Here is a 23,718-nt window from a genome sequence, read left to right as displayed (position 1 = left end):
GGTCTTCTGCCCATTTTTGGATTGGGTTGTGTGTTTTTTTAATATTGAGCTGCATGAGCTGTTTATATATTTTGGAGATTAATGCTTTGGCCGTTGATTCGTTTGCAAATATTTTCTCCCATTCTGAGGGTTGTCTTTTCGTGTTGTTTATGGTTTCCTTTGCTGTGCAAAAGCTTTGAAGTTTCATTAAGTCCCATTTGTTTATTTTTGTTTCTATTTCCATTACTCTAGGAGGTGTATCAAAAAAGATCTTGCTGTGATTTATGTCAAAATACGTCAACACTTTGAGCTTCAGTTTTCTTAATTTTCAGGTATGAGTTATAATACCCACCTCAAGCAACTGTTTAGGGTTAAATGAGAGAATTTTCATTAAGTGTACTATAGTGTTTACCAACAAATATTAGCTGTTGATATTACCAGTGATAAGAGCAATGGTTCTTTAAGGCTTTTTTTCTTTTTTAAACTGTTACTTTTTTTTTTAAACAAGCCACCAGAGGGTAGTAGAGAACAAATAGTTTGTATACATTGTTCCAGGTGCTGCCTCTGTGACATTACCATGTTCTTGTCCTCATAATACATCTGTCTACCTGTTCTGTCATTTCAGAATAAACGGATAAGCTTAAAAACATGGAATAAGCTTTCACTATTCTTAAATATACAGATTTTACATATGGCAGGGAATAGGCTCTACTAAGTATAAAATGCTTTATTACTGAACTGTCTTAAAGAAGAAAAAGAAATGTAAATCTTGCTTTGAAGCATTTTATTCATACACAGTGTTTTATGTGGTTGAAAATGTTTCAGGGTCTATTTAAAACATGAATTACTGCATCTTCTTTGTGGTACTACCGAAAGTTACCAAGTTGATGGTAGTGAAGTGTTAGTCCCTTTCTTGTTTATTTAGGGAGTGCAGGTCATTACAAAAACAATTTCAATAAATACCCTGAAATATATCTAAGGGGTTTCAAGCTGCTACATCTCTTCACTCTCTATTGCATATAATGGTTGTGTATGAAAGTCTACATTATCATTATGGTATATCAGTTCCCGGTAAAAATGATGTGGGATATTTAACTTTAAATTAGAGAGCAAGCTAAAACAAGATCATTGAGATTGAAGAGGTGGGACACGAGAGATTATTATGTAAATCTAATCTATTTTCCAAAGGTTACATGCTCTTAGGAAAAGCAGATATAGATAATAATATTAATGGATTTGTACTCTGAAACTAGAGCTCACACTAATACTTGTAAATATATAATTTTCAGACTTTGAATAGAGTAGTAGTTCTCAATCAGGGAAAATTGTGTGCCCCAGGGGACATTTGGCAATGTCTGGAGACATTTTTGATTTGTCAAGACCTGTTTGAGGACAGACGGTGGGGGTGGGTGATGCTACTGGAATCTAGTGAATAGAGGCTGGAGATGCTTCTCAACCTCACACAGTGAAAAAACATCCCTCCCCACCCCCCCCACCCCCCACCCCCCGCCCCGACAACAAAGAATTATCAGGCCAAGTATGTTAATAGCACTGCTGCTCAGAAACCCTGGAATAAAGCCGTGAACTTTCAAAGACTGTGTTGTGTCCTTGGATATTTTCCTATTTCTATTCCTAGTCCACATTGGTGGTTTAGAGAAGAGCTCTCTACTAAGAAGCACAGCAGTTGCCTTGGCATTCATCTTCCCTCTTTAAAACAGCAGATTTTCCAGGGCTTCCATTTAAAGAATGTGCCATATTCAGTCAGTTTCTGACGGGTATTAAATGTGCTTTGGAAACTTACAACCTCTCAGTAAAGACAATTTGTAGAAAACAAAAACAGGAGAGCAGGTGTCAAGCTTTTCCTTCCCCCCGCCCCAAATGGCTTTAGTGCAATCAAAAATGGGAAGTGTGAATAAAACTGCTTTGTGTTTTAAGTAGGAACATTTGGAAGTATTCGTATAATGCCTTCGGGACATGAAATCTTCAGTTACACGATCACTTATTTAGAAATGTGATGAAGTGTAAAGAAACTGCACCAGCAGGAGAAATCATTTAAAATTTTTAAAACTCTGAAAAATAGTTTCATAGAGCATGTATGTGGCTACAAATCAACTGGCATATGTAGCAGAGCCTTCGTGTTTAACTTTCACAAATCTACTGACTTCTCTTAACTTATTAGTAGCTGAAAGAGAGCCATAAGAGAGCTAGAAGGTAATTTATTTCCATTAATAAGCTGATTTGGAGGGAAAATGGAAATTTTCATTTTTAATCTATACTTACACCTAATTTGCCTCTTTCAAATCCAGCCAAAAAATAAAACATAAATTTCAAAAACCGGTAAAGCAAATATGTCTTACCGATTTAATCTTCAAGAATTTAAAACTTTCAATCATAATTAAAGTTACTGAAAAGCTATCCAAATTGACTGCTTTATCCAGCTAATTTATGCTAGTGTATAAACCTGTCCTGTCCAATATGGTAGAACTAGCCATGTGGTTATGATGGAGCCCTTGAAATGTCACTAGGCTGAATTGAAATTGGTTATAATTGTAAAATACAAGCTGGATTTTGAAGACTTGGCCAAAAGAGAAAAATTCCATTAACAATTTTTATATTGATGACATGTTTTTTGGGGTTTTTTGGCTGGGCCACATGGCTTGCTGGATCGTGGTTCCCCCACCAGGGGTTGAACCCAGGCCCCCTCTGCAGTGAAAGCACAGAGTCTTAACCACTGGACTGCCAGGGAATTCCGACATGTTGATATAACATTTTGGATATGTTGAGTTGAATAAAATATATTTTAAAATTAAGTTAATTTGTTTCTTTTTATTTTTTAAATGTTGCTGCTAGAAGGTTTAAAAGTACATTTGTAGCTGATTATTTTTATTGGACATGGTCTAGTGCTGGCCTAGACCATTCAAGTTTTAATTAAGTAATCACTTTCATGATCAAATGAGCATGTAAGAAATTAAGATAATATGAGGGGAAAATGCATAAGAATGCATAGTTTGCTAACCATTCTACTATGTAGTATCATTTTCCTAGTGTTAGCGCCCATTTCTGCCCTATAGGAACCTTCTGCTTCCCGCAGACAGGTTCTTCCAAACCTTCCTTCCTACGCCTTTCCTACAGGGCTCTTTCCTGTATATCTTTCTGCTCACAATGTTCTCTTTGTCTGAGATGCCTCCCCTGCCTCATCTTCACCACAGTCTTCAAGATCTAACTCAGAAACATTCCTTCTTGGGCTTCCCTGGTGGCACAGTGGTTGAGAGTCCGCCTGCCGATGCAGGGGACACGGGTTCGTGCCCGGGTCCGGGAAGATCCCACATGCCGCGGAGCGGCTGGGCCCGTGAGCCATAGCTGCTGAGCCTGCGAGTCCGGAGACTGTGCTCCTTCTTCATGGTGGTTTTCCCCAACTGCAAGTGGCCTCTTTCACTTCTGAACTCTTTAGCACTTAATCTGTACCGGCATTTCTCGAAGTGTGCTTCTTCGACACTGGGACTGCCAGAGTTACGTTTTCTAAGAAAAAAAGTTCCATGGTTAAATGAATTAGGGAAATACTGACTTGAAGTCAAATTGGTCTGTTTATTGTAGGACTTCTCAGGGCCCTTAATAGCTTAATCTATATTGGGAATTTTTAAAGAGCCACTTGGTATATAGCATTTCCCAGTCCTTTTTGACAATGGAGTGTATATTTTTTTCACGAAGCATTTTATAGGACTGAGTTACTGAGTAACACACTTTGAAAAATAATGCATATATCACTAATCAGCACATATTCTATTGGGGCTTTTTTTCCCTCTTGATTCTAGCCATTATATAAATCATATGCCTTTACTTAAATTTTCAAAATTTAGTTGTTGTTTCCTAACATATACTGTATGTGATTCATCGAAGCCAGAAATAATCTCAGTTAGTGCTTTGTAAAATTACCTGTTGATTTAGTTTAATATATCAAGTGATCATACCTCATTTGTATTAATTAGTCCTGTTAATGCTAAGAGCGATACTAATTGGACATTCCAGTGCACTAAACCTTATAGTTCTTACTTGGCACAATACTTGCACAATACTTCCAAATTTAAACTCTAATTAGTGGTAGAAGTGCAGGACATTCTAACCTGCTGAGTGTGGAAAAGTATCGACAACACTAAACAAAGCCAATAAATACCTCTGGTATTTCTTTGAGGTCAAAAGGGGTAAAATCTCTGGAGAATATGAGCTGGGAGTCAAATCGAAGATTAGAAAATGAGAGTAAAAAAGAGAACTTTAAGTAAAAAATGAACTAGGGAGAAGGAAAGCCGAAGATGAATAATAAAGTACCACCAGAAACATTTTAATTGTGATGTAAAAAGCACCTCCATCAGACACCAGTTTGCCATGTGTTAATGACAACTCATTTTTTTTTCAAAAATATGCACTCAGTGGCCAAATTCAAAACCCTAATTGATTCGTTACTATTATACACACATGCATTGACTAATCAAAGTTAGAATATTTAAGCCAGTCATAAGGGTTAAACAGGATACCTAAGAAATGTCACGTTAGGTGTGATCCAGAGACTATTCTATCCCATTCTATCTTTTATTGTCCCTATCTCTGCCCTTTATGTCCTTGTTTTATTCATATATATTTATGAACTTGACCTTCCCATCCCCAGATAGAATATGAATGAAGGAGACTGAGAAAAGACTCTGTTTTCTGCCTGTTTGTATTTCTAGTGCCTGGCATAATTCATTTATATTTGTGGACTCCCAGACAGTGGTGTTAAATATCATATTGAAGAAGAGAGTAGCTGTTTTCTTGATTTCCACCTAAAAAATCAAGAGTGTATCTCAGTATCCAAGTTTTCATTAATAACCCATGATAAATCTCATCCATGTCTTTTCCATATTGCATATGTTGTTTTTGTAATTTACTTATTTATTTTTGGCTGCGTTGCTGCGCATGGGCTTTCTTTATTTGCGAAATAAAGCGAGCGGGGGCTACTCTTTGTCACAGTGCGTGGGCTTCTCATTGCGGTGGCTTCTCTTGTTGGAGCACGGGCTCTAGGCGCGCGGGCTTCAGTAGTTGTGGCTCGTGGGCTTAAGTTGCTCCGTGGCATGTGGGGTCTTCCCGGACCAGGGCTCAAACCCGTGTCCCCTGCATTGGCAGGCGGAATCTTAACCACTGCCGCCACCATGGAAGTCCCGATATTGCATTTGTTTTAATCAACTGATCAATAAGTGTGTATTTACAACGTGTTTACTATGTTTGGGGCCAGGTACTTTGGGAGGGTAAAAAGAAAGTAAAATACATACTTCTTTTGCCTTCAGGATTGAGAAGGAAAGACAAACAGATAATTAGACAACAAATGGAGAATTGGTGCTAAATTCTGTGAAACACATACTTCAGAAAATGGGAAATGAAAGCAGACTGGGATACAAAGGAAGTTTGCAAAGTAAAGCCAACTTTGAAGGCTATTAAAGCCAAGGGCATGGTTTACACAATGTCTGGTAGAGACCAGAGGGCCCTAGAAGATTTCTGAGGAGAGGATCTACAAGATGAATCCTATGCTAATGTGCTAATGAATCCTGTTCTAGAGTCGTGTATAGATTAGATTCATATACAGATAGAGTTGGGGAGAGGCTGCCTAAGGAATGCCACACCAGAGACTGTTGGCTTTAACCTAAATTGGAAGGATGAGTGTCTCTCTAGGGCAGTGGCCATGGGATTAGACCAGGAACAGCTTTTAAGAGGAGGACAGACAGGACTTGGTGACTGATGGGAAACAGGAGATTAAAAATGTGGGTGGGATGGTCCAAAATGACCCCAGGGTTTTGAGCACAGATTTAAAAATAATAATAGCTAATGTTTTTGAACATTTGCTGTGTGCCAGACAGTGTTTTGTGTGGATTTTCCAGAGTTTCATGATGTGGTTATTGATGTAAGTACTAATGCTTCTCCCATTTTATAAATGAGGAAACAAAAATTCATTGAAAGAATGTAATTTGTCGAAAGTCACAGCTGAGCGGAAATTTTAATCCAGGCAGCCTAGATCCAAATACCATGCTCTTAACTTCTGTGCTTTTTTCTGTCTCACACCCTAAAGAAATGAGGGTGACAATGGTAAACTTGGGATGAGAAGCTAATTTGGGTTTGGGACAACAGTATTTCCAAGCAGACATCTCCAGGTGAGATTTGGAGATGAAAGACCTCAGCTTGGACAAACTGGAGATCTAAATTTTACAGTAAGGATTACAGTGAAATCAAAAGTTCTCAGGAGAAGAGCATACAGCCGAGGTACCAAAGATTGCAATTATTCCATAGGTATTACTTCTTGGAGGTAATGACTTTTTAAGCAGGCATATTGGTATTTCATGTTATATGACCCTAGACCAGTGGTCTGTCACACACCTCTATTATAACAAAACTTCTGAGCATATACCCTTGGTATGTGTAACTTATTGTTTTCACTTAGTAAGGTAGCTGATGAAGAGTTCATACTGGAGGAAGAGGCAACTGTATGATTTTCTGGTTGCTTCTCCTTGAACTACCAGCATGAATTTCAGGCTGCAGTCCTTTGGCAGAGGACTTTTAAAAGCCATTTCTCCATTCTGTTGAGTTAAAACTATTCTATATTATCCAGGCTCATGTAAAACACACTCTGTTACAATGCACTGGGCATGAAAGAAGGGCACCACGGTCTAAACCCGCATTATGGATCTCTCATTCTCACTGCATTTACATCGGTGGTACCAGACATCTGATTTAGGAGCTAAATAATGGCACTGGTTTCATTCCATATATTAAATATATTTTTATTTGCAAATAATAAATATTTGTAAATAATTTTTATTTACAAATAAATATTTGTAAATATTTTTTAATGTACAAATTGTCACTTAAGCATTTCCTTTCCACACTCAGTAGTTTAACTGTTCTCTACCCCAACCAGGGAACTTCTCTGCCCTTCAAAGACACCTGACTTTGTCTTGACTTTCTCAGGAGTCAGGAGGTGCTACCTCAATACTCATATTCCAGTATGTGCTGAGTGGACAAGTCTGAGATCACTGTGTCTGTACACTTGATGGTGTACACACTTCTGTCCAAAACCCACTCAGCTGTTCCCTTTCTGGATTTGAACCCTTGTAGATTTAGTTTCCTCATGCAATGTCCTCACCCCTGTTGTACCATTTTAGGTTTCCTTTTTTTTTTTTTTTTTACTTTAGCTTCAACTTTCTCCTGTTTTTCTTATGGTTCTTGGGATGTGATATGGAGAATTTCATAGCATTTACAGAGTCAGCTACTTTCGATTTGTATGTGGACAGCTCTATGTTCTCTGTATGTTTCCAGAATTTCCTTTTGTATATTTCTTAACAAAGGAGTACATATCTTTCCAACCTCCACCCACTATGGAATGAGGACCTCCCTTTTATATGTCAAAAGTAAAAGTAGTATCTGAGTCAGAATATATACCCAATAAACATTTGCTTAGTGAGAAATAATTTGGAGATTAGAGTCAAATGGTAATGTCAAAAATATTTATGAATCCTTGTCAAGTGAGTAGAAAATAGTGGTAATTAATGTGTCTTATTTATATTTATTTAGGTTATTAATTAATAACCTATATTCCTATATTTTCCTGTTATTAATTCCTATATTTTCATGTTAAATCACTTTATTGCTTTCTTTAACCTTGAATTAAAGGTTTTCTTCTGTTTGAACAGATAATACTCTTACCAACAAACAAACTGGCCACTCTAGACTTGGAAATATATTCTCATTTGAGCCATAGAAAATAAACCTTAACACTGAAAAATGGTGAGTGTGAATATTAAAATATCAGACAACAGCTGGGAACCCCAATTGGATTTTTTGAGAAAAGACACGATACTAACAGAGCCAAGTACACAGTCCAGAAAGTTGGTGCTACACTCATCTTCCCAACAGATATAAATAATGAGGTAGCTGTTAAAATAACTTGTAACTTCTCACTATCATGCTGATGGAACCCATTCATTATAACTGTAAATGGGGGAAAAATATGAAAGAATTTACAGATAACTGTGGACCAACTTCCTTCCTAGCCTAACAAGAAAAAGGGCTTTTATGTTTGGATCTGGAAACCAAAAATATGGTTCTGGTTTTATTTTAAATTTCAAATCAATGTGGAAAAATGTCTTTCTCTATATTTCTTATTAAATAAATGAAGCCAAATGGATACTGCCAGAAGACGGTTCAGAATTCGGTATATTTTAGAGTCATTTCATGAGAACTATTTGGCTAATTGACTAATTGGCTGCTTGATTCATAAACCTTCAGGCTGATATAGAAGCAGAACTTTTTTTTTGTCCTTTTCCATGTAGCACTTATATTTTCACATGAAAAATGTACTTAGTTCTTATCAATATAATTTTTAAAAAACTGACTTTGAGAAACAGCTTTACTAAAACACCCACCTCTGTTTCTAAAGCGAATTAATAGTAACTATATATGTTCCCTTTCTCATGCACAGAAGATCTATAAGGTTTAGAAGAGAGGATAATTACTAAGTGAAAAACAGGAGTAGAAGGGAAGAGCAGAATGGCTCTTCGTGTGGGGAGGTTGAGAAATGGCAGGCAGAGGTGAAGAGCTCTTATGCATCTGGGGATGGGGCTGTGGTTGGTAAAACTTACTGTTCTCTGTGTACAAAGGAACAGATTCAAAATGGGCCACTGTGAAACACAGTGCTGCCTTTGTTGACATCGTGGGCTCCTCACTGAAAAAGGACAATGTAAATAAACACATAGGCAGTGAAATGCATCAAAGAGCTATCAGTTTTTAAAGTCTCTACCCCGTTACACTGGAGAACCTCAAACTGGCAATCATGACTAGAAGTCGTATCGGTGTCGGGACAAACAAAAGGCAGCACATTGTCAAGTTGTTTGTTATTGCCTACACAACGGCCAAACTGGAAATTCCCTTGGCTGATTTCCTCTTATTGCCCAAATGGAAGTCCATCATGGAGTAGACTTGGGCAAGACTACTTTGCTGAAAGTACGCATAAGGCTCATCCACATCATTGAGAAAGTTGTCAAGCATGATCTAATGTTCACTGTTCGGTAAACCCAGTACTTTTCCATCCTTATTAACAGGTCTGAAAACACAAGTGCTTGGTGACCATGAAATGATGTATACATTCTATGTGGGTAAGACTCCTTTGCCAAATGTTAAGTTATTGAGTTTAAAAGAGACCAAGCAGGTGAATACAAAGTTTGAAGAAAATATAATTCTTGACACAGTCTCAGAGCTTGGAGTGGAGATGTAAATAACAAGCATAATGGTTTAATGGGTATTAACTCTACTCTCCAAATGGAGAAGTCCCTGACCTGCTGAAGCAGAAAATGCCCTTCTGAGTTTCAATACCTTCATCTTAGTCACCATTTAGAGAGCTAGGAGCTTCTAACGCCTGTAAAACACTAGCTTTGTTGCCCTTTTTGCCACACTTACCTCTCTCTTTTTTAAAAAAAATTTATTTATTTTTGGCTGTTTTGGGTCTTCATTGCTGCATGCAGGCTTTCTCCAGTTGCTGTGAGCCAGGGCTACTCTTCGTGGTGGTGTGCGGGCTTCTCAATGCGGTGGCTTCTCTTGTTGCGGAGCACAGGTTCTAGGTGTGCGGGCTTCAGTAGTTGTGGTTCGTGGGCTCTAGAGTGCAGGCTCAGCAGTCGTGGCGCACGGGCTTAGTTGCTCCGTGGCATGTGGGATCTTCCCAGACCAGGGCTCGAACTCGTGTCCCCTGCATTGGCAGGCGGATTCTTAACCACTGGGCCACCAGGGAAGTCCCGCTTACCTCTCTTTATAACATATCAAACAGCTCCCATTTGTCTTCGTGAGTTAAAAACTTTAGCAGAGTGCTCGCTTCGGCAGCACATATACTAAAATTGGAACGATACAGAGAAGATTAGCGTGGCCTGTGCGCAAGGATGACACGCAAATTCATGAAGCGTTCCATAGTATTGAGGCGGTATGGGGATATATGCATATGTATAGCTGACTCACTTTGTTATAAAGCAGACACTAATACACCATTGTAAAGCAATTATACCCCAATAAAGATGTTAAAAAAAAAAAAAAACTTTAGCAGATTTTCTGAAAGACTGCTTAACATCACTGAAGAAAGCAGATGGAATGCACTGGTTAGAGCATAAAAACAGGGCAGACACAGCCCTCCTTCATAGATTCCCTGTGTGAGAGCCTCTGTTTAAAAGCATAGTCACTGAGAAAATCATAAGTTCAGGCCTACAAGTGAGAATCCAGTGCTACCTGAAGATGTTAACTAGCAAAACTTGTCCTACACCTCCACTCATCATTGAGATGTTAGACCTACTCTCCAAACGGCATTGTCTTCCACTCAGTGACTTACTGGTGAATGCAGAAAGAAACCCCAAGATGTATCCTTCAGTAGGATCAGACAAAATGGGGGATAGTGTTGTGATGAAAAATTTCAGGGAAAGAGTCCTCATTTATAACAATGTTATTTAAAACTGTGTGTGTCACATTTTGGGGATATTCATAAGGAAGATGCATCCCAGTGTTTAAAAAGATTGGATATAAGTATAGGCCCAACCATGAGCATGCCTTAAAAGCATATGCAGTCAAAGAACTTGAAATGTTTATTAATCCTTTCGAAGGGCTGCTGCCATAAAATCATGTGGCTGCTTCCCAGTTGGCCAGAGAATGGGACTGCTCACAGGTTTCAGGTTGAAAAGCCTCCCACAGCTCCCTAGGCAAGAAGTTTGGCAGTGGTGCTGAAAAACTACAAAGACATATTCCCCAATATTTATCATATGATTTGTATTCTGCAGTCATTTCCAGTTTCAGTGGCTACAGTGGAAAGGAACGGATGAAGTAAGGTTACAGGAATAGAATGCTTGAGACAGGGCTTGAGTATCTAATGCACATTTCTATGGAAGGCCCAATGCCAGGAGTATATAACTGCAGACGTGCTGTCAAACTTTTCTTATTAAAACTCACCAGAACAAACAAATTAGCCTTTGGCAAAAGACCATCAGAAAACCTCAGTTTTGAAGGAGAACCGTCTTCCTTCTGATAAAAAAGAAACAGCATTTTGTGCTCAGACCCCCTCTGTAAATCACCATTATCTCTGCCTATGTTTGTAAAGTATGGACAAGTGACTAGTCTGCAGTAAAGTGTAATAATAGAGCAAAATAAAATGAAGTGAGTACATTTCCTACCATTAAGCGTTGTTGTGTGTCCATTTAGTTTGTACTGTTTATAGAAATAGCAGCACTCTGTAGAAAAGGGATTCAAGGGATTCAACCAAGGGGGAAAAAAAGACTTGCTTGATTTTCACTTGACCGTATTTCTTAATTATAAAGAAAAAAATACAGCATATGTCATATATTAATAAGTAGCATTCTTTTGTCATGGTTATTTTTCTGTATTTTCATTCTTGCTTTCTTAAAATATAGCTTAAAGATAGAAATTGAAGTATTAATATTAAACAGATCATGTCATTATCCTGTAAGTGTTAAAATGATCATATTTTATTTTGTTATTTAAAGGTTGCCCAAAAGGATGCAGCATGGCTTAAATATTTGGGTGGAGTTCTTCATTCTACCTTTATTCTCCATGGCCATATAACAGTCTAAACCCTACTTAGGACCCCGTGCAAGGGCACAAAATGAAATTAAACATCACACCTATTACTGCTACCAAGGCAAACTATTTAAATTTCTTAGTTAACTTCTTGGTACATAGCCAAGAAAGGCTCAGTGAATATTTGTTGAATAAATAAAATCACTTATTTATAAAACGTGTGGAATTCACAGGATGGGATTTACAGCCATAAAAGTATAACTCTGTAAGGCAATTCTTAGGTGAAATTACAGAAACTGCCTAATTATTATTTGCTTTGGTTCCATTGTATCTAGTGATGAATAATTTTCTTATTTTAAAACAATATTTTTCAGATATCCATTATTGCATAATTAAAGGCCAAAAATGAAAGCTAGAAGGTTCTTAGGTCTATGTTTATTCTCCATTTGCAATATTTCAATATAGTCCTTTTCTATGGAAATACTTCTGAATTTAGAACTCTGTGGAGAGAAATACTGACATCAGCACAGGCAGGAAAAAAATAGTAATTTATATACAAAAAAAAACCCAGTTGTTTACCATGGGAGACGTAAGCCCACTGGTCTTAACAAATTCACACTTCTATATTTAGTAACTGGAGCATTAGGAAATCGGCTGCTCTCAAGTGTATTTTAAAAGCTTTTGTAATGTGGAGTTTTCTAATATTCTCTTCCCAAGTAACGATTATATTAAAAATCTTGCCGAGTTTCAAAATAGATCTGCTAAAATCTTATATTTATTTGAAAAGGTTGCATTTTACTGAGTTTATTATAACAATAAAAATATAGCAATGCAACCATATGAATATTTAAAAATACAAACACCACTGTCTTTTTAAAAAAATAAATCCTAATCTAGAATTGTTTTCTGTTTTAATAATAAAAGTTAAATAAGTGGTAGGGGAAAACAAGAGGAAAAACTATAAGAAAGAATCATGGGAGTACATTTGCAAAGAGAATTCTTTGAATTCTTACCTAAGAGAAGTGAGTTCATTAAAATAATGACGCTAAGCCTAATATTTTATAATAAATAAGATGAAATGTATTTTCTATGGCAGAAGCTTTTCAAATTATACCAGTTTGGAACTCATTATTTCACTTGATCACTAAAAAATTCTTTTGAATTGCTCTTCAATTCATATAACAAACCCCAAAGCTAACACAGCTTCTACGTTTACCATACCTTTCATATGGCTTTATCTTGCCATAATACTATACACCCATATAGTTCCAGCAGAAAGCATTTCAAGACCAGAAATCATTCTCTTCTATTTCACACTCAAGGCTGGAGTAAATTGCATGCCTCTAACAAATCAGATTTTCCAGTGAATACATCTGGAGGGCAATAGGAACAGGATGGTGGTGGTGGGAGGTAGAGGTTTGAGATTGGGAAGTGTTGTAAACAGAAGGAAAACCATTGGTGAAAGTCAAAGTTAGAATGCAACGATTAGATCATGCGAGATCTTGTAAGCCATAAGTTAGCGTATGAACTTTATCTTGAGGGCGGTAGTGAGCATAGAAGGGTTTCAGCTGGGGCCAGGGTAGGGGATGATCAGATTTGCACTTTAAAGACATCATTCTGGCTAGGGTTTAAAAATGTACCGAAGGGACAAGTCTGTGCGCAGGGTTAGAAATCCAGGCAGCAAGAAATGGTAGAAAAATGAGCACATTTTAAAGATAATTAAGAGGTAGAACAGGTATGAGTTAGGTTCCATTTTGCTGTAAAGGTGACAGAGAGAGAAGAGTTGACAGTGTCACCCAGCTTCCTGAGTCTGCACGAGGATGGCATTTATTAACTTAAGGAACACAGGAAAAAAGATCAGCTTTTAGAGGAAGTATGATGAATTCAATTGGAATATAGTGAGTTTTGGACCCTGAGATATCCAGTTGGATTACGGGATAGTTATGGAATAAAGATTTATAGAATTTATGGAAGATCTGCGTATAAACAGTAATTGAAACAATTGAAAAGAAAGATATTACCCAGGGAGGGAAGGTAGGATGAAAACATAAGAAGGTCAGGGCTAGGCTGAGGAACACCAACATTTAAGAAATGGCCTAAAAGGATACTGGGTCAGTGGGAAAACACAGGAGGGCTGTGTTACAGAAGGAAATTTGGTTTCAGAAATGTGGGAGTGTTTATCTATGCCAAAGACTGATGAGAGATCAAGGTTAAGATAAAAACTAGCCATTAGATTTAACCACATGGAAGTAATTTTTACTTTGGGTAAGAGCTGTTTGGTAGAATGGTGGGTACAGGTGCATGAGTGGAGTGGGTTGGGTGAAGGGGCAGGGAATGTGAGACCCAGGAATACAGACTCTTTTTTAGAAGTTCTGTGAGGGATTGGGAGGAGCAACTGGGTAGTACTAGAAAGGTACAAGAGTTCAGAGAGTAACTTATTTCCTTGGGAAAGGTTTCAGCATGTTTAAATGCTGATGTGAAGTGTCTGATGGAAAAGTAGGTTAAAGTTATCCGAAAAAAGTATAATAGCTAATAATAACAGCTAACACTCACTGAATGCTCAGTATATACTAGGCACTCTTCCAAGTTCTTCATGCTTAGTAACTCCTTTGATGCTCATAGGTAGGTACTGTGATTATTCCATTTTTCAGATAAGGAAATAGAAACCTGGGGAGTTGGAAGGACTAACTGATGGGATAACTTTGCTTAAGAGGTGGAAAAGAGTGGGATCCACAGCCCAGATAAAGGAACTACCCTTGTACAGAAGAGGGACAACTTCCATTCTACAGGACCGGACATGGAAAGGATGGGATGGAGGTAGGTGAATTTATAGGTTTGGAGGCAGGAGACTGAGAGAATTCTCTTAATAGCTTCTATTTTGTCAGTCAGTCAGGAGAGAAGGGCATCTGCACAGCCTGAGATGAGGTGGTAGGCTGGTAGGTTTAAAATATAAAGAAGGTGTCAAATAGACCCTATAAAGAATAGGAGAGAATTTATGTTAACTAGGGAGCATAAAATGATTGCAGGCAGCCCTGAGACCCCACTGCTGTTAGAAGACCAGTGCTAGCCATGTCATTCATTTTCAGGGTTGTGTGGTTTCCCCATGCTCAGTTTCAGGCCAGAGGAGAGGTCGTGCTTTTAAGGCTATCCAAGAAGGATCCATAAGTCTTGGTGTTTAGTCAACCATGGAGATCTAGAAGACCTCGGAGGTAAACCAGATGAGATGGGTCAGGGGTATGGGTAGGGCAGGGGAAGACTAAGGCGTATAGATCCGTTTGACAGGCACTTACTCGAACCTTCTTTAGAAGTAGAGTATAATCATATATAATCATACTTAATTAATCAGGTAGACAGGGAATGGATGGTGCCCAAAGATAAAAAGTAAAAAAAGTAGACCTTAGTGAAGGGGTATATGGGAACTCTGTACCTTCTGCTTAGTTTTTCTGTAAACCTAAAACTGCTCCCCCCAAAAAAATAATAAGGTCTATTAATTTCAAAAATACACCTTGGAATATATAAGGTAGGGACTATCTGAATATGACTTTACCATATGACTGCATATGACTTATCTTGCTTGTCTACAGTGGCTTGGCAGGTCAAAAGAAGAAAGGAGCTTTGGACTATTGTCTTTTCAGACCACAAAGCACATGCACATTATCCTCTACCCACTGAATATTGATGCTATTCATTGGTGTTCAGTTCTGTGTAACCTTAAACTATGAAAGTTTTCTGAAAGTGCTGAAAGTTTCAATAAAGGCACTACTAAGGTCTGTTCTGAAAACTTTGTTGCAAACCAAAGAAACTACCTGTCAGAAGAGAAATTTACTAATGAACCAACAGGTGGCAGTATAACATGGTGTTCTTGAATTTTTTAATAATAGAGCTAATTAACAATTAGGGCAGCAGAAGTCTCTCAAAGTGGAAATAAGGTGGAGGGGGAAGGAGGACAAGGTGAGGGAGGGGAAGGGAGCGGAAAGAAGAAGAGAGGAGAGATCAAGAGAAAGGGATTCTGAAGGAGCCAAAATTATAATAGTATCTTTTCATCCCTCAAAATTTATCTCAAAACTCACCCCTGGAAATCTCAAACTCCAGTCTAATTCAGATGCTGGCAAGTCATGACGTTAACACAATGAATAGTGTAACAGCTGATGGCCATACCCATATCTCTATTAATTAGACTGTGAGATACTTGAGGACAGGAAACACTGTTCATCTTTGAAGGCTCTCGAACCAGTGTCTAAGCCAGTGTCTGACTCAGAATAGGAACAAAACAATATCGATGGATGAACGAATGTATGAATGAATGAATGATAGGTATCTGGCCATTTTTCATGCCATCTACTGTAACCTTTTCCATCTACCTTTGGGAAGAAAAGTTCTGCCAACTTCTTTTCTAATGAGAAATCATTTCTCACATTATATCATAAGTCATCTGGGGAAAATTTATTGTTTCCCTTTAATGACAGTTCAAATAAAAATCTTTAGGATGAGGAGAATGGAAAACAAGCAAGCAGGTAGCAACAGTAGTGGTTGGAATGGTTTGGTCCTGAGGGAGAGAGGATATCTGTTAAGCTCCAACCATGTGCCAGACATAAATGATAGACTTTGCATGTATTCTTGTCTGATCTTAACAACAGTAGTATGAACTGATTACTGTTATTAGGCCCATTTTATATGTGAGAAAATGAGGATCAGAGAAGTTAATTTGCCCAGAGACATTAACTGGTGAGACCTGACCTTTCTTCTTTCCTTCCCTCCTCCCTTCCTTCTTTTTTTTAACTAACATGTACTTATCACCTGCTGAGTCCTAGAGGGGCTAAACAACTTTTCTAAGGTCACGCAGTCAGAAAGAGGCAAAGGAGTCAAATCTGGGCCTTCAGGACTTGAGAATCCATGTCCTTTATTAAACTACATTTTTCCACCACAGATCTCTTGGCAAACTTTGGGAACTTCATCTCACTTTCCTGCTCTCCCTTGAATTAACATCACATTATGGCAAGCCAGACGCTGGGATTTTGAATAGAAAGGGACACAGTTGTTTTCGTACCAACTTCTGAATTGAGGTCATTTCTCCAGTCTGGAATTTGCTAATTCTCCCCCACTGGCAGCTCTTCCTGAAACTTTTGGCCAGTGCAGTTGACACCAGAGACCTGGGAAGCCATCCTTGTGCTCTGAGCTTCCAGCAGCAGCCCGAGCTGTTGGTCAACGAGCTGAGAGCCTCGTATCTCAGATTGGTGCGCAATCAGAAGACAAACAGAAGGTGACTAACTTCATGGGAGAACAGTGGGTATGTGTGCTAGCCATCCAGAAACAGCCAGATGAGATGGCATCAAAGGCCTAAAATGCCATATGTTACTTCGAATCGTATTCTCATTTTAATAGTGCTATTTTGATGCACAGTAGATAAGCCTGAAAGTAAGTACACGAAAATGCTAACAGAAGGAAAATGGATAATTGATGTTAGGGCAATGAGATGATGAGTAATATTTTTCTTTTAATTGCCAAAATTTTGACGATGTGGTTTTAGTAGCTTTAAAAAGAAAATATTAAAGTTACCTTTTTTTAAAGCATTTTTTCTCTTTGATGAAACAGCATTCTAGAAATAACTAGAAGGGACATATGGGCAGATGAAATAACATAAGCCAGATTCCCAAATTCTGGACTTATCTTCCTACAGATTTTTCTGCTGTGGATTTGAGAGGAGCTACAACTACACAGCAAGGGCTGAGTTTAATCAGTAGGTCACAAGATTTCTGGTAATAAAGGAAAATGGTTCATAGGAATGGCCTAGGAGGTGTAAATAACGCAGAAACAAGTCTCCTGAGCTCCACAGCTGCAGAGGTAATACCTCCACCCACCACCAGCAGTGCAGCTGCCTGGTGCTTCCAGGTTTCCCCTGGGCTTCTGTAGCTGCCATCATAGCAGTTGGCCCCTAGGGGCGCTCTGCCCCATTTTGCAATACTGCTCTTGTCCTTCCAGTAGACAATCTCAAAATCCTCCTTTCCACCCCAATCTTTTAGTAAAAATAAAGGCAGAATTATTGTTAAAAATTTGAAAACATTTTTACTAGAAAACTGAAGGGAAAAGAAGTGCAAATTCATGGAAATAAATCATATAATGGAGAACAGATTCTTTTATCCTTATGTAACTCAAATCTAGCCACAGATCTGCTTCCTGAGAACCCAGATTATAAATTTTTTTCTGAGCCTAGACTGTGGGATGCTGAATGAATCCCTCAGAGCCTCTAACCTGAGATACCTGTTCTACCCCTGCCAAGTCTGAGGAGAATCTCAGCCTTCACTCCTTATCCCTCTAGGAGGCTAGCTACCCCGCTGGGCTCAGGTAGCTTTCAAAGGCCCTGTCCTTCTCATACCATCTGGTCCCTTGGTCTCCTGGGAAAGGAAGGTGCTTTTCTCTCAGGTCCAGAATTCAGCCTCTGGATTTAGGCCTTCCTATGTTGACCTTACAGATAACTAACTTCCTTTGCCTTTTCTGTAAGTCTGTAGATCCATACATCTCCCTGTCTTGTCCCATCATTTGAATCATCTCATTAGATAAATGTCAAGGCTTGGTTTCTCCTACCTGGATGGCAACATTTACACTCATACTTTCCAGAGCATCTTGATTTTAATCATTCCAATCTACTGTCCCAAGAAGTAAACACTGACTTGTCCATCCGTGTTTCCCCAGTTTGCTCAATGCAGTCACCATACCTGTGTCTTTGGCTAATCTCTTCCCCTGTTCTCACAAATGGACAAAAGGCCACAAACAGCAGACGGCTTTGGGGAGGATTACCTCGTGTCCGCTCCCCATTAGGCAAGCAGAAGACTATATCCTTACCATCCTTCAGAGACCCCAACCCCCAACCTCTACCTCCTCACCTGGACTCTCCCTTCATTCCTGTTCTTCGTCTGAGAGAGATCTCTGACTGAAAGCTCATTGGCAGAGCAGAGATAATTGACACACTCTGAACCCAACCAAGGTTTGAGCCAGCCTTGCCTCAGTTACCCACTCTCCTGTCTGCCTCAGGTACTCTCTGGACCCCCTTCTCAGGGAGTGATCCTGCAGAATTCTACCCATTACAGTTTTACAACATCAAAATCCCTTAACCATATAGTAACAACAACAACACATACAGTGAGAGGAGAGTGGATCACTCACACATGCTCTTACGGGAAAACGGGCAGCTCTCTCCCTGGTAAGAAAAATACGGGTCTCCACCCCACCACAAAAAAAAATCCCAGGATGCCCCAGAATGCAGTTTCTTTTCTTCATGACGTGTTGTAAGGCACGTCAGCTGCTCCTCGTTGCCGTGAGGATAACCCACCATCGGGTGACTGAGACACACGGTAGCAGTGGCTCGCACGGCTGATAGGATTAGGAGCCGGGGCTTTGTCAGCCCTGACTGAGTCTGCGAGAGACCCCAGCAGACGCAGGTGAGCTGAGAGGAGGCGTGGACACGGGAGACGGGGAGGTATCTTGGTTAAATGGTGCAGACCTTTTCTCTTCGGCAGTGCCTTTGTATTGTCTTTTCTGTGAAGTTTGCAGTCTGGGGGGTTCCTATCAAGAAAAACCTGTCCTTTATGACTTATCTGGTTTCAGGGATTGACAACATGTGCCTCACCGGATTTTTGTGACGCTCAAATAAGATTATACATGTGAAAGGGCTCTGAAAATATAAAGTTGTGTGCAAACAAAAGGTATGAATCGCTTAATTACAAATTTCACATAGGCAAAGGATCAAATAATTTATCCCAAATTTGGGGTCATAATTACATAAATACATCCCTTTTCTCCCAGCCTACAATACCCTATCTCCCCTGTTCTTCCCAGGTCTGGGCAGGGATATTATTTATAATCTTGAAGGGTTCCAGCCTTCTGAATTATTTATTTTCTAAAAAAATCAGCATTACATTCATTTCTAGAGGAAAAACCACAAAATTACAAAACCAGAGAATATTTTAAAGCAGATAAAAGATGACTATAATATACTGTATTAGATTATCTCTCTTTGATGGTATAATGCAAACGTTATAAGACACTTAATGACGTAAGAAACACTTGAATGAAATTAAAGGCAAGATAGATATTAGCATTTGTAAAACTTGCCTTTTAGAACAGCATAAAAAACAGGCTTGGGTTCCAAAAGTACAGAGCTAAAAGGCGTTTGAACACTAAATCATCAGCCTTTCCCTCAGCAGGTTGCTATGGTGACAACAGGGCTACAGCATTGCCTCTTACTGCCTGCACTTCTGCAGTAAAGGCTTTCACTTAACACATGTTGGATTTTTTTAAGGCACACACCCCATCATCAAATACAAAGAAATATTGGAGGCAGCTTTATCTGAGTCATTTTCTAAACAGAAGTTGTGTCTATGTTCTTTATCCTGTACTGATGGGCCCCATAGGGGGTTAGAAAATTCACTCATTCATGCATTCATTCATTTGACTGTTATATATTGAGTGTCTACTGTGTCAGGACCTGTACTAGGCACTGCCTACATCCCTGGTGAAGACAGACAAATAAGCAGGGGATTCTGATAGAAGATCGTAACAGCTCTCCTGGGGTGAATTAAATACAGGTGTCCTGGAAGTATGTAAGGACTGATCTTCTTGGGGGATCAGGGGACGTTTCCTGGAAGAAGCTGTTTCTAAAATGAAACTTAATGTATCTTTAGGAGTTGAGGGGGATGGGTGGGTGAGGTGCAAGAAACGCTCTAGACAAAGGGACCAGAGTGTGCCACCGTCTAGAGGAAAAAGAGAGCATGGTACCTCCTGAGAACTTCAATTGCTACAGTTCAAGGGGTATCCATTTGTATGTGGAGGGGGGAGTGGCAAGGGCGATGGATTGGGGGTGGGTAGGGGTGGTGAGGGAGGGAGGATCCAGAGAAGAGCAGTGTCAAGAAATGAGATGGGAGAGATACACAAAGCCAGATCATGAAAGGCATTTGTGCCACGTTAAGGAGTTTGAACATTACTTGGAGGACAACCGAGAAATCATTAATGAGTTTTAATGAAGAAGCATGGCTCGATTTGGCCTTGTGGAAAAATAGCAAAACTGGCGAGACAGGAATAAGAGGCAAGATTGGAAGCAAGACAACCTTAGTTAGACCGCTCTTGCAATAATCCAGGATGTTTGCAGTTTAGGCTCTAAGTGAAGAAAATGCACTCAAACAGAGGCCAGAAGTAATCCGATTCAAGACACTATTTCTAGGGTAGGGTGGAGATCATTCACGCTTTCTGCTATGCGGGGCCACAGGAGGGAGAAGAAGTCAAGAATGACTCTGAGGTTCTGACTTGGACACCTCCGTGGAGGGTGTTTTCTGCTGTTAGGCCCCCAGATTTAATTCTCAGGAGGGACCTCAGAAGTACCTTATCAGTTTGACGTTAACAGTTCGAGCCTATCTCACAGTATATGTCCTCAGGCTCATAATTTTGGAAATAATAGACTGTAGGCATCATCCTGGAACATCACTTTCCTGAAGTCCATATCTGAGACAGCTGTAGGTATACAAGTATGAATTAATAAGCTCTTCCCACAAAATAAAGAATCGTAAGGTTATCAACTTCACTTAACAAATCTAAGTAGATTGAAAAGACATGAACATGTATGGAATAAAACTTCTTTATGGGTATAGAGGAGGCAAACTGCTTTCACTAATCCTCTGATTTCAGGCTCTCTCTAGACTCACACTGTACATTCCTAGATTTGAAAGTTGAGGACTCAGAAAAATGCTTTTCGGAGGGCAGACAAATGAGATGGTGGAGGTTCAGATACCATTTTCAAGGATCACAGTCCTTCCGTGTAGAACACTGGGTGTAACGATCGGGCTGTTCCCCATCCACACTGCTACTTAGAATATTCTCCAATTCTGAAACAAAGGGCGTCTAAATTATTATACATGTAGAGTTGCATCATCAGATGAAACTACAGTAATAAGTGTAATAAATCAAGGCCCATGACCCAGACGAAGGATGATCCCTATTCCACGTCCTCAGCTGAACAGGTTTTTGAGCTATTTTGAACAAATCTGTCTGCCTCAAATGCTTTTTCTGTCTGTCACGTAAGAGGATTCAGCAAATATTGACCGGAAGAGCTGGACGTGATTTGACTGCCCTTTGGAAAGTTCTCTTGAATCAGCTGGCTATAGCTGTTTTTTTGTTTTCCTCATCTAATCCTCCTAGCCATCCTTGACGTAGGTATTATTATTATTATCCCTCATTTAACGAGGATAAACTTGAAGTTCAGAGAGGTCAAGAACTTTAGGCACATAGGCACTTCGCTAGAAGGTAGTGGAGTGCTGCCTTGAACTGGTTTTCTGAGTTCAAGTGCGGTGTCCCCAAAGCAGCGTGCCTGGTACTCATTCCCGGGCGTCTGTGGGCCAGAGCTGGAGAAAAAGGCTTTCTCGCCCTCGGCAACCTGGCTTCCCAAGCCCGCGGGAACTGGCCTCTTCGTTCTGTCCCTGCGGTGCTGCGCTGCTATCGCCAGGCCCTTCGGATGCAAATCCCCCAAGGAGAATCGCAGCCTTTGAGATTCCGGCACCCAGATGCTGTGTCAGTCGTGCAGCTTTCGCTTGGCTGGGGTCCGGGTGGAGGGGGACCGCCCCGTCTCTCTCCTGCGAGGTAATTGTGTGGGGAGCTGTAAGTTGACTTAAAACCGAGAGGGCAGGGAGCAGCCGCGAGGCAAAAACTTTCCCTTTCTACAGTTTGGCTCTCAGTGATGTCACAGCTTTTCTGGGTTCTTCTCTGCGACGTGCACCCCCTTCGAACCCGATACCAGGTGCCAAAAAGGGGGTGTTGGGCGTCACCCTGCTGGAGATGCTCCGAGCCTCCGCAAGCCCTCTCCGGGTCGGGCTCGGCAGACAAGGAGGGGCGCGCGGAATTGGTGGGCAGGGCCCGCGGCGAAGCCGGGCGGGCGGGGCGCGCCGAGGCGCCTCCCAAGGGGCAGGCAGGTGAGGGAGGTCGGGGGAGGGGAGCGGGAGCCGCGGTGGCACCACGTGTCCGTCCGGGGCGGGGCGGCCGGGCGTGCCCTCGGGGCCCTGCGCGAGCTGCCGCAGCGGTGGCGGCGCGTCGGCCCCGCAGCAGCCGGCGGCCGCAGAGCGCGCCGGCTCAGCACAGTCTCCTCGCCCCGGTGCCCGCAGGTGCCTCTTCCTGGACGGCGGCAGCGGCGGCGGGAGGAGCCGGCGGGCGGCAGCGCGATGGGACCCCTTCGGGAGACCAAGGTAAGGAGGGCACGTCTTGCGGGCGCGGATGGCAGTGTCCGCGAGCGCCGGGGGGAGAGGAGTGGTGTGCACTGCGGGGAAGGGAGTCAGGTGAGAGCTGGAGGGGTGACGTTTAGAGTTGTGGTAAACGGGGACAAGGAGGTGGTGGGCACGATGAGAAGGCAGGGGACAGTTGCTCAGGTGATGAGACCTGGGAGATGGGCAGGTGATACTGTGTTTGGAGGGTTGGCCCGAGGATTAAAAAGACTGACTCTGAATGGTTAATCCCATCCCCTGAAATTGGAGATTTGGGATCTAGCTCTCAGTCGATGTCCTCTGTGTGTGATGTGGATAAAAAAGGATTTGATGTATTGGGGACTGAGAAATAAGGACTCCAGCATTGGTTCAGGGTCTGCCTTGTGCCGAGCGGAGTGGCTGACGGGTGATACCTGCTGGGTGACTGATGTGCAGAACAAACCCCGAGGCTGGGTGCGGCTTTCTCCCCTGGATAGGGTGGATGCCTGAGCGACCGCGGGACTTAACCCGCGGCTGGGGCTTTCCCTTCAATTCTGCACTGTGAGGGCCTCCCAGAGGTGTTTACTTTGGCAGCGACCCTTCCTGGTAAGCCGCGTGGAAATGAGCAGGAGGTCATATTTCCAAATAGTGTTTGTTACCTAATCCAAAGCCCTTTTTCAATTGCAGAGGTTGGAGTGAGCAGTGGGTTTTTTTGCGAAGAGCTCCTCCTAGGAGTCCATTTTAATATGGAAGGGTGGTGGTGACCCCGAAAAGCACTGGACAGGCTGCAGGCCCGTTCTGCTTCTAGATGATGTGCAGCAGTTTGGCTAAACATCTTTGCCTCTTTTAGCCTCAGTTTCCTCATCTGTAAATAGGGACACAAATTAGCGTCCCCCCTATGGCCTCGGTTGTAAAGATTAAACAAGATAATGGTTGGGAAAGC

The 23,718-nt window shown here is 40.9% G+C and overlaps 1 protein-coding gene and 1 non-coding gene across 12 annotated transcripts in view; both read left to right on the top strand.

The window, feature by feature from the left end:
- SYBU (syntabulin) overlaps nt 1-23,718 on the top strand; it is a 112,435-nt gene that overhangs the window by 17,505 nt on the left and 71,212 nt on the right. For 5 of the 11 annotated variants that reach the window (XM_033411233.2, XM_033411231.2, XM_012537834.3 and 2 more), the window contains exon 1: nt 22,593-22,781. In XM_033411233.2, coding sequence (XP_033267124.1) covers nt 22,758-22,781 — 24 coding nt within the window. In that variant the 5' untranslated portion in view covers nt 22,593-22,757. Of the gene's footprint in view, nt 1-18,861; nt 18,996-22,164; nt 22,183-22,592; nt 22,782-23,718 lie in introns of those variants that run through there. The other 6 variants (XM_049700418.1, XM_049700419.1, XM_049700417.1 and 3 more) reach the window with 3 other exon arrangements.
- LOC117197817 (U6 spliceosomal RNA) lies at nt 9,852-9,958 on the top strand. The gene has a single exon (XR_004478699.2). It is a non-coding gene; the product is annotated as a U6 spliceosomal RNA (small nuclear RNA).

The sequence above is a fragment of the Orcinus orca genome, chromosome 17 (assembly GCF_937001465.1).
Source record: "Orcinus orca chromosome 17, mOrcOrc1.1, whole genome shotgun sequence".
NCBI classification, from domain to species: Eukaryota; Metazoa; Chordata; class Mammalia; order Artiodactyla; family Delphinidae; genus Orcinus; species Orcinus orca.
Note: the sequence above shows the minus strand (reverse complement) of the source record. Positions and strands in the feature narration are given on the sequence as shown.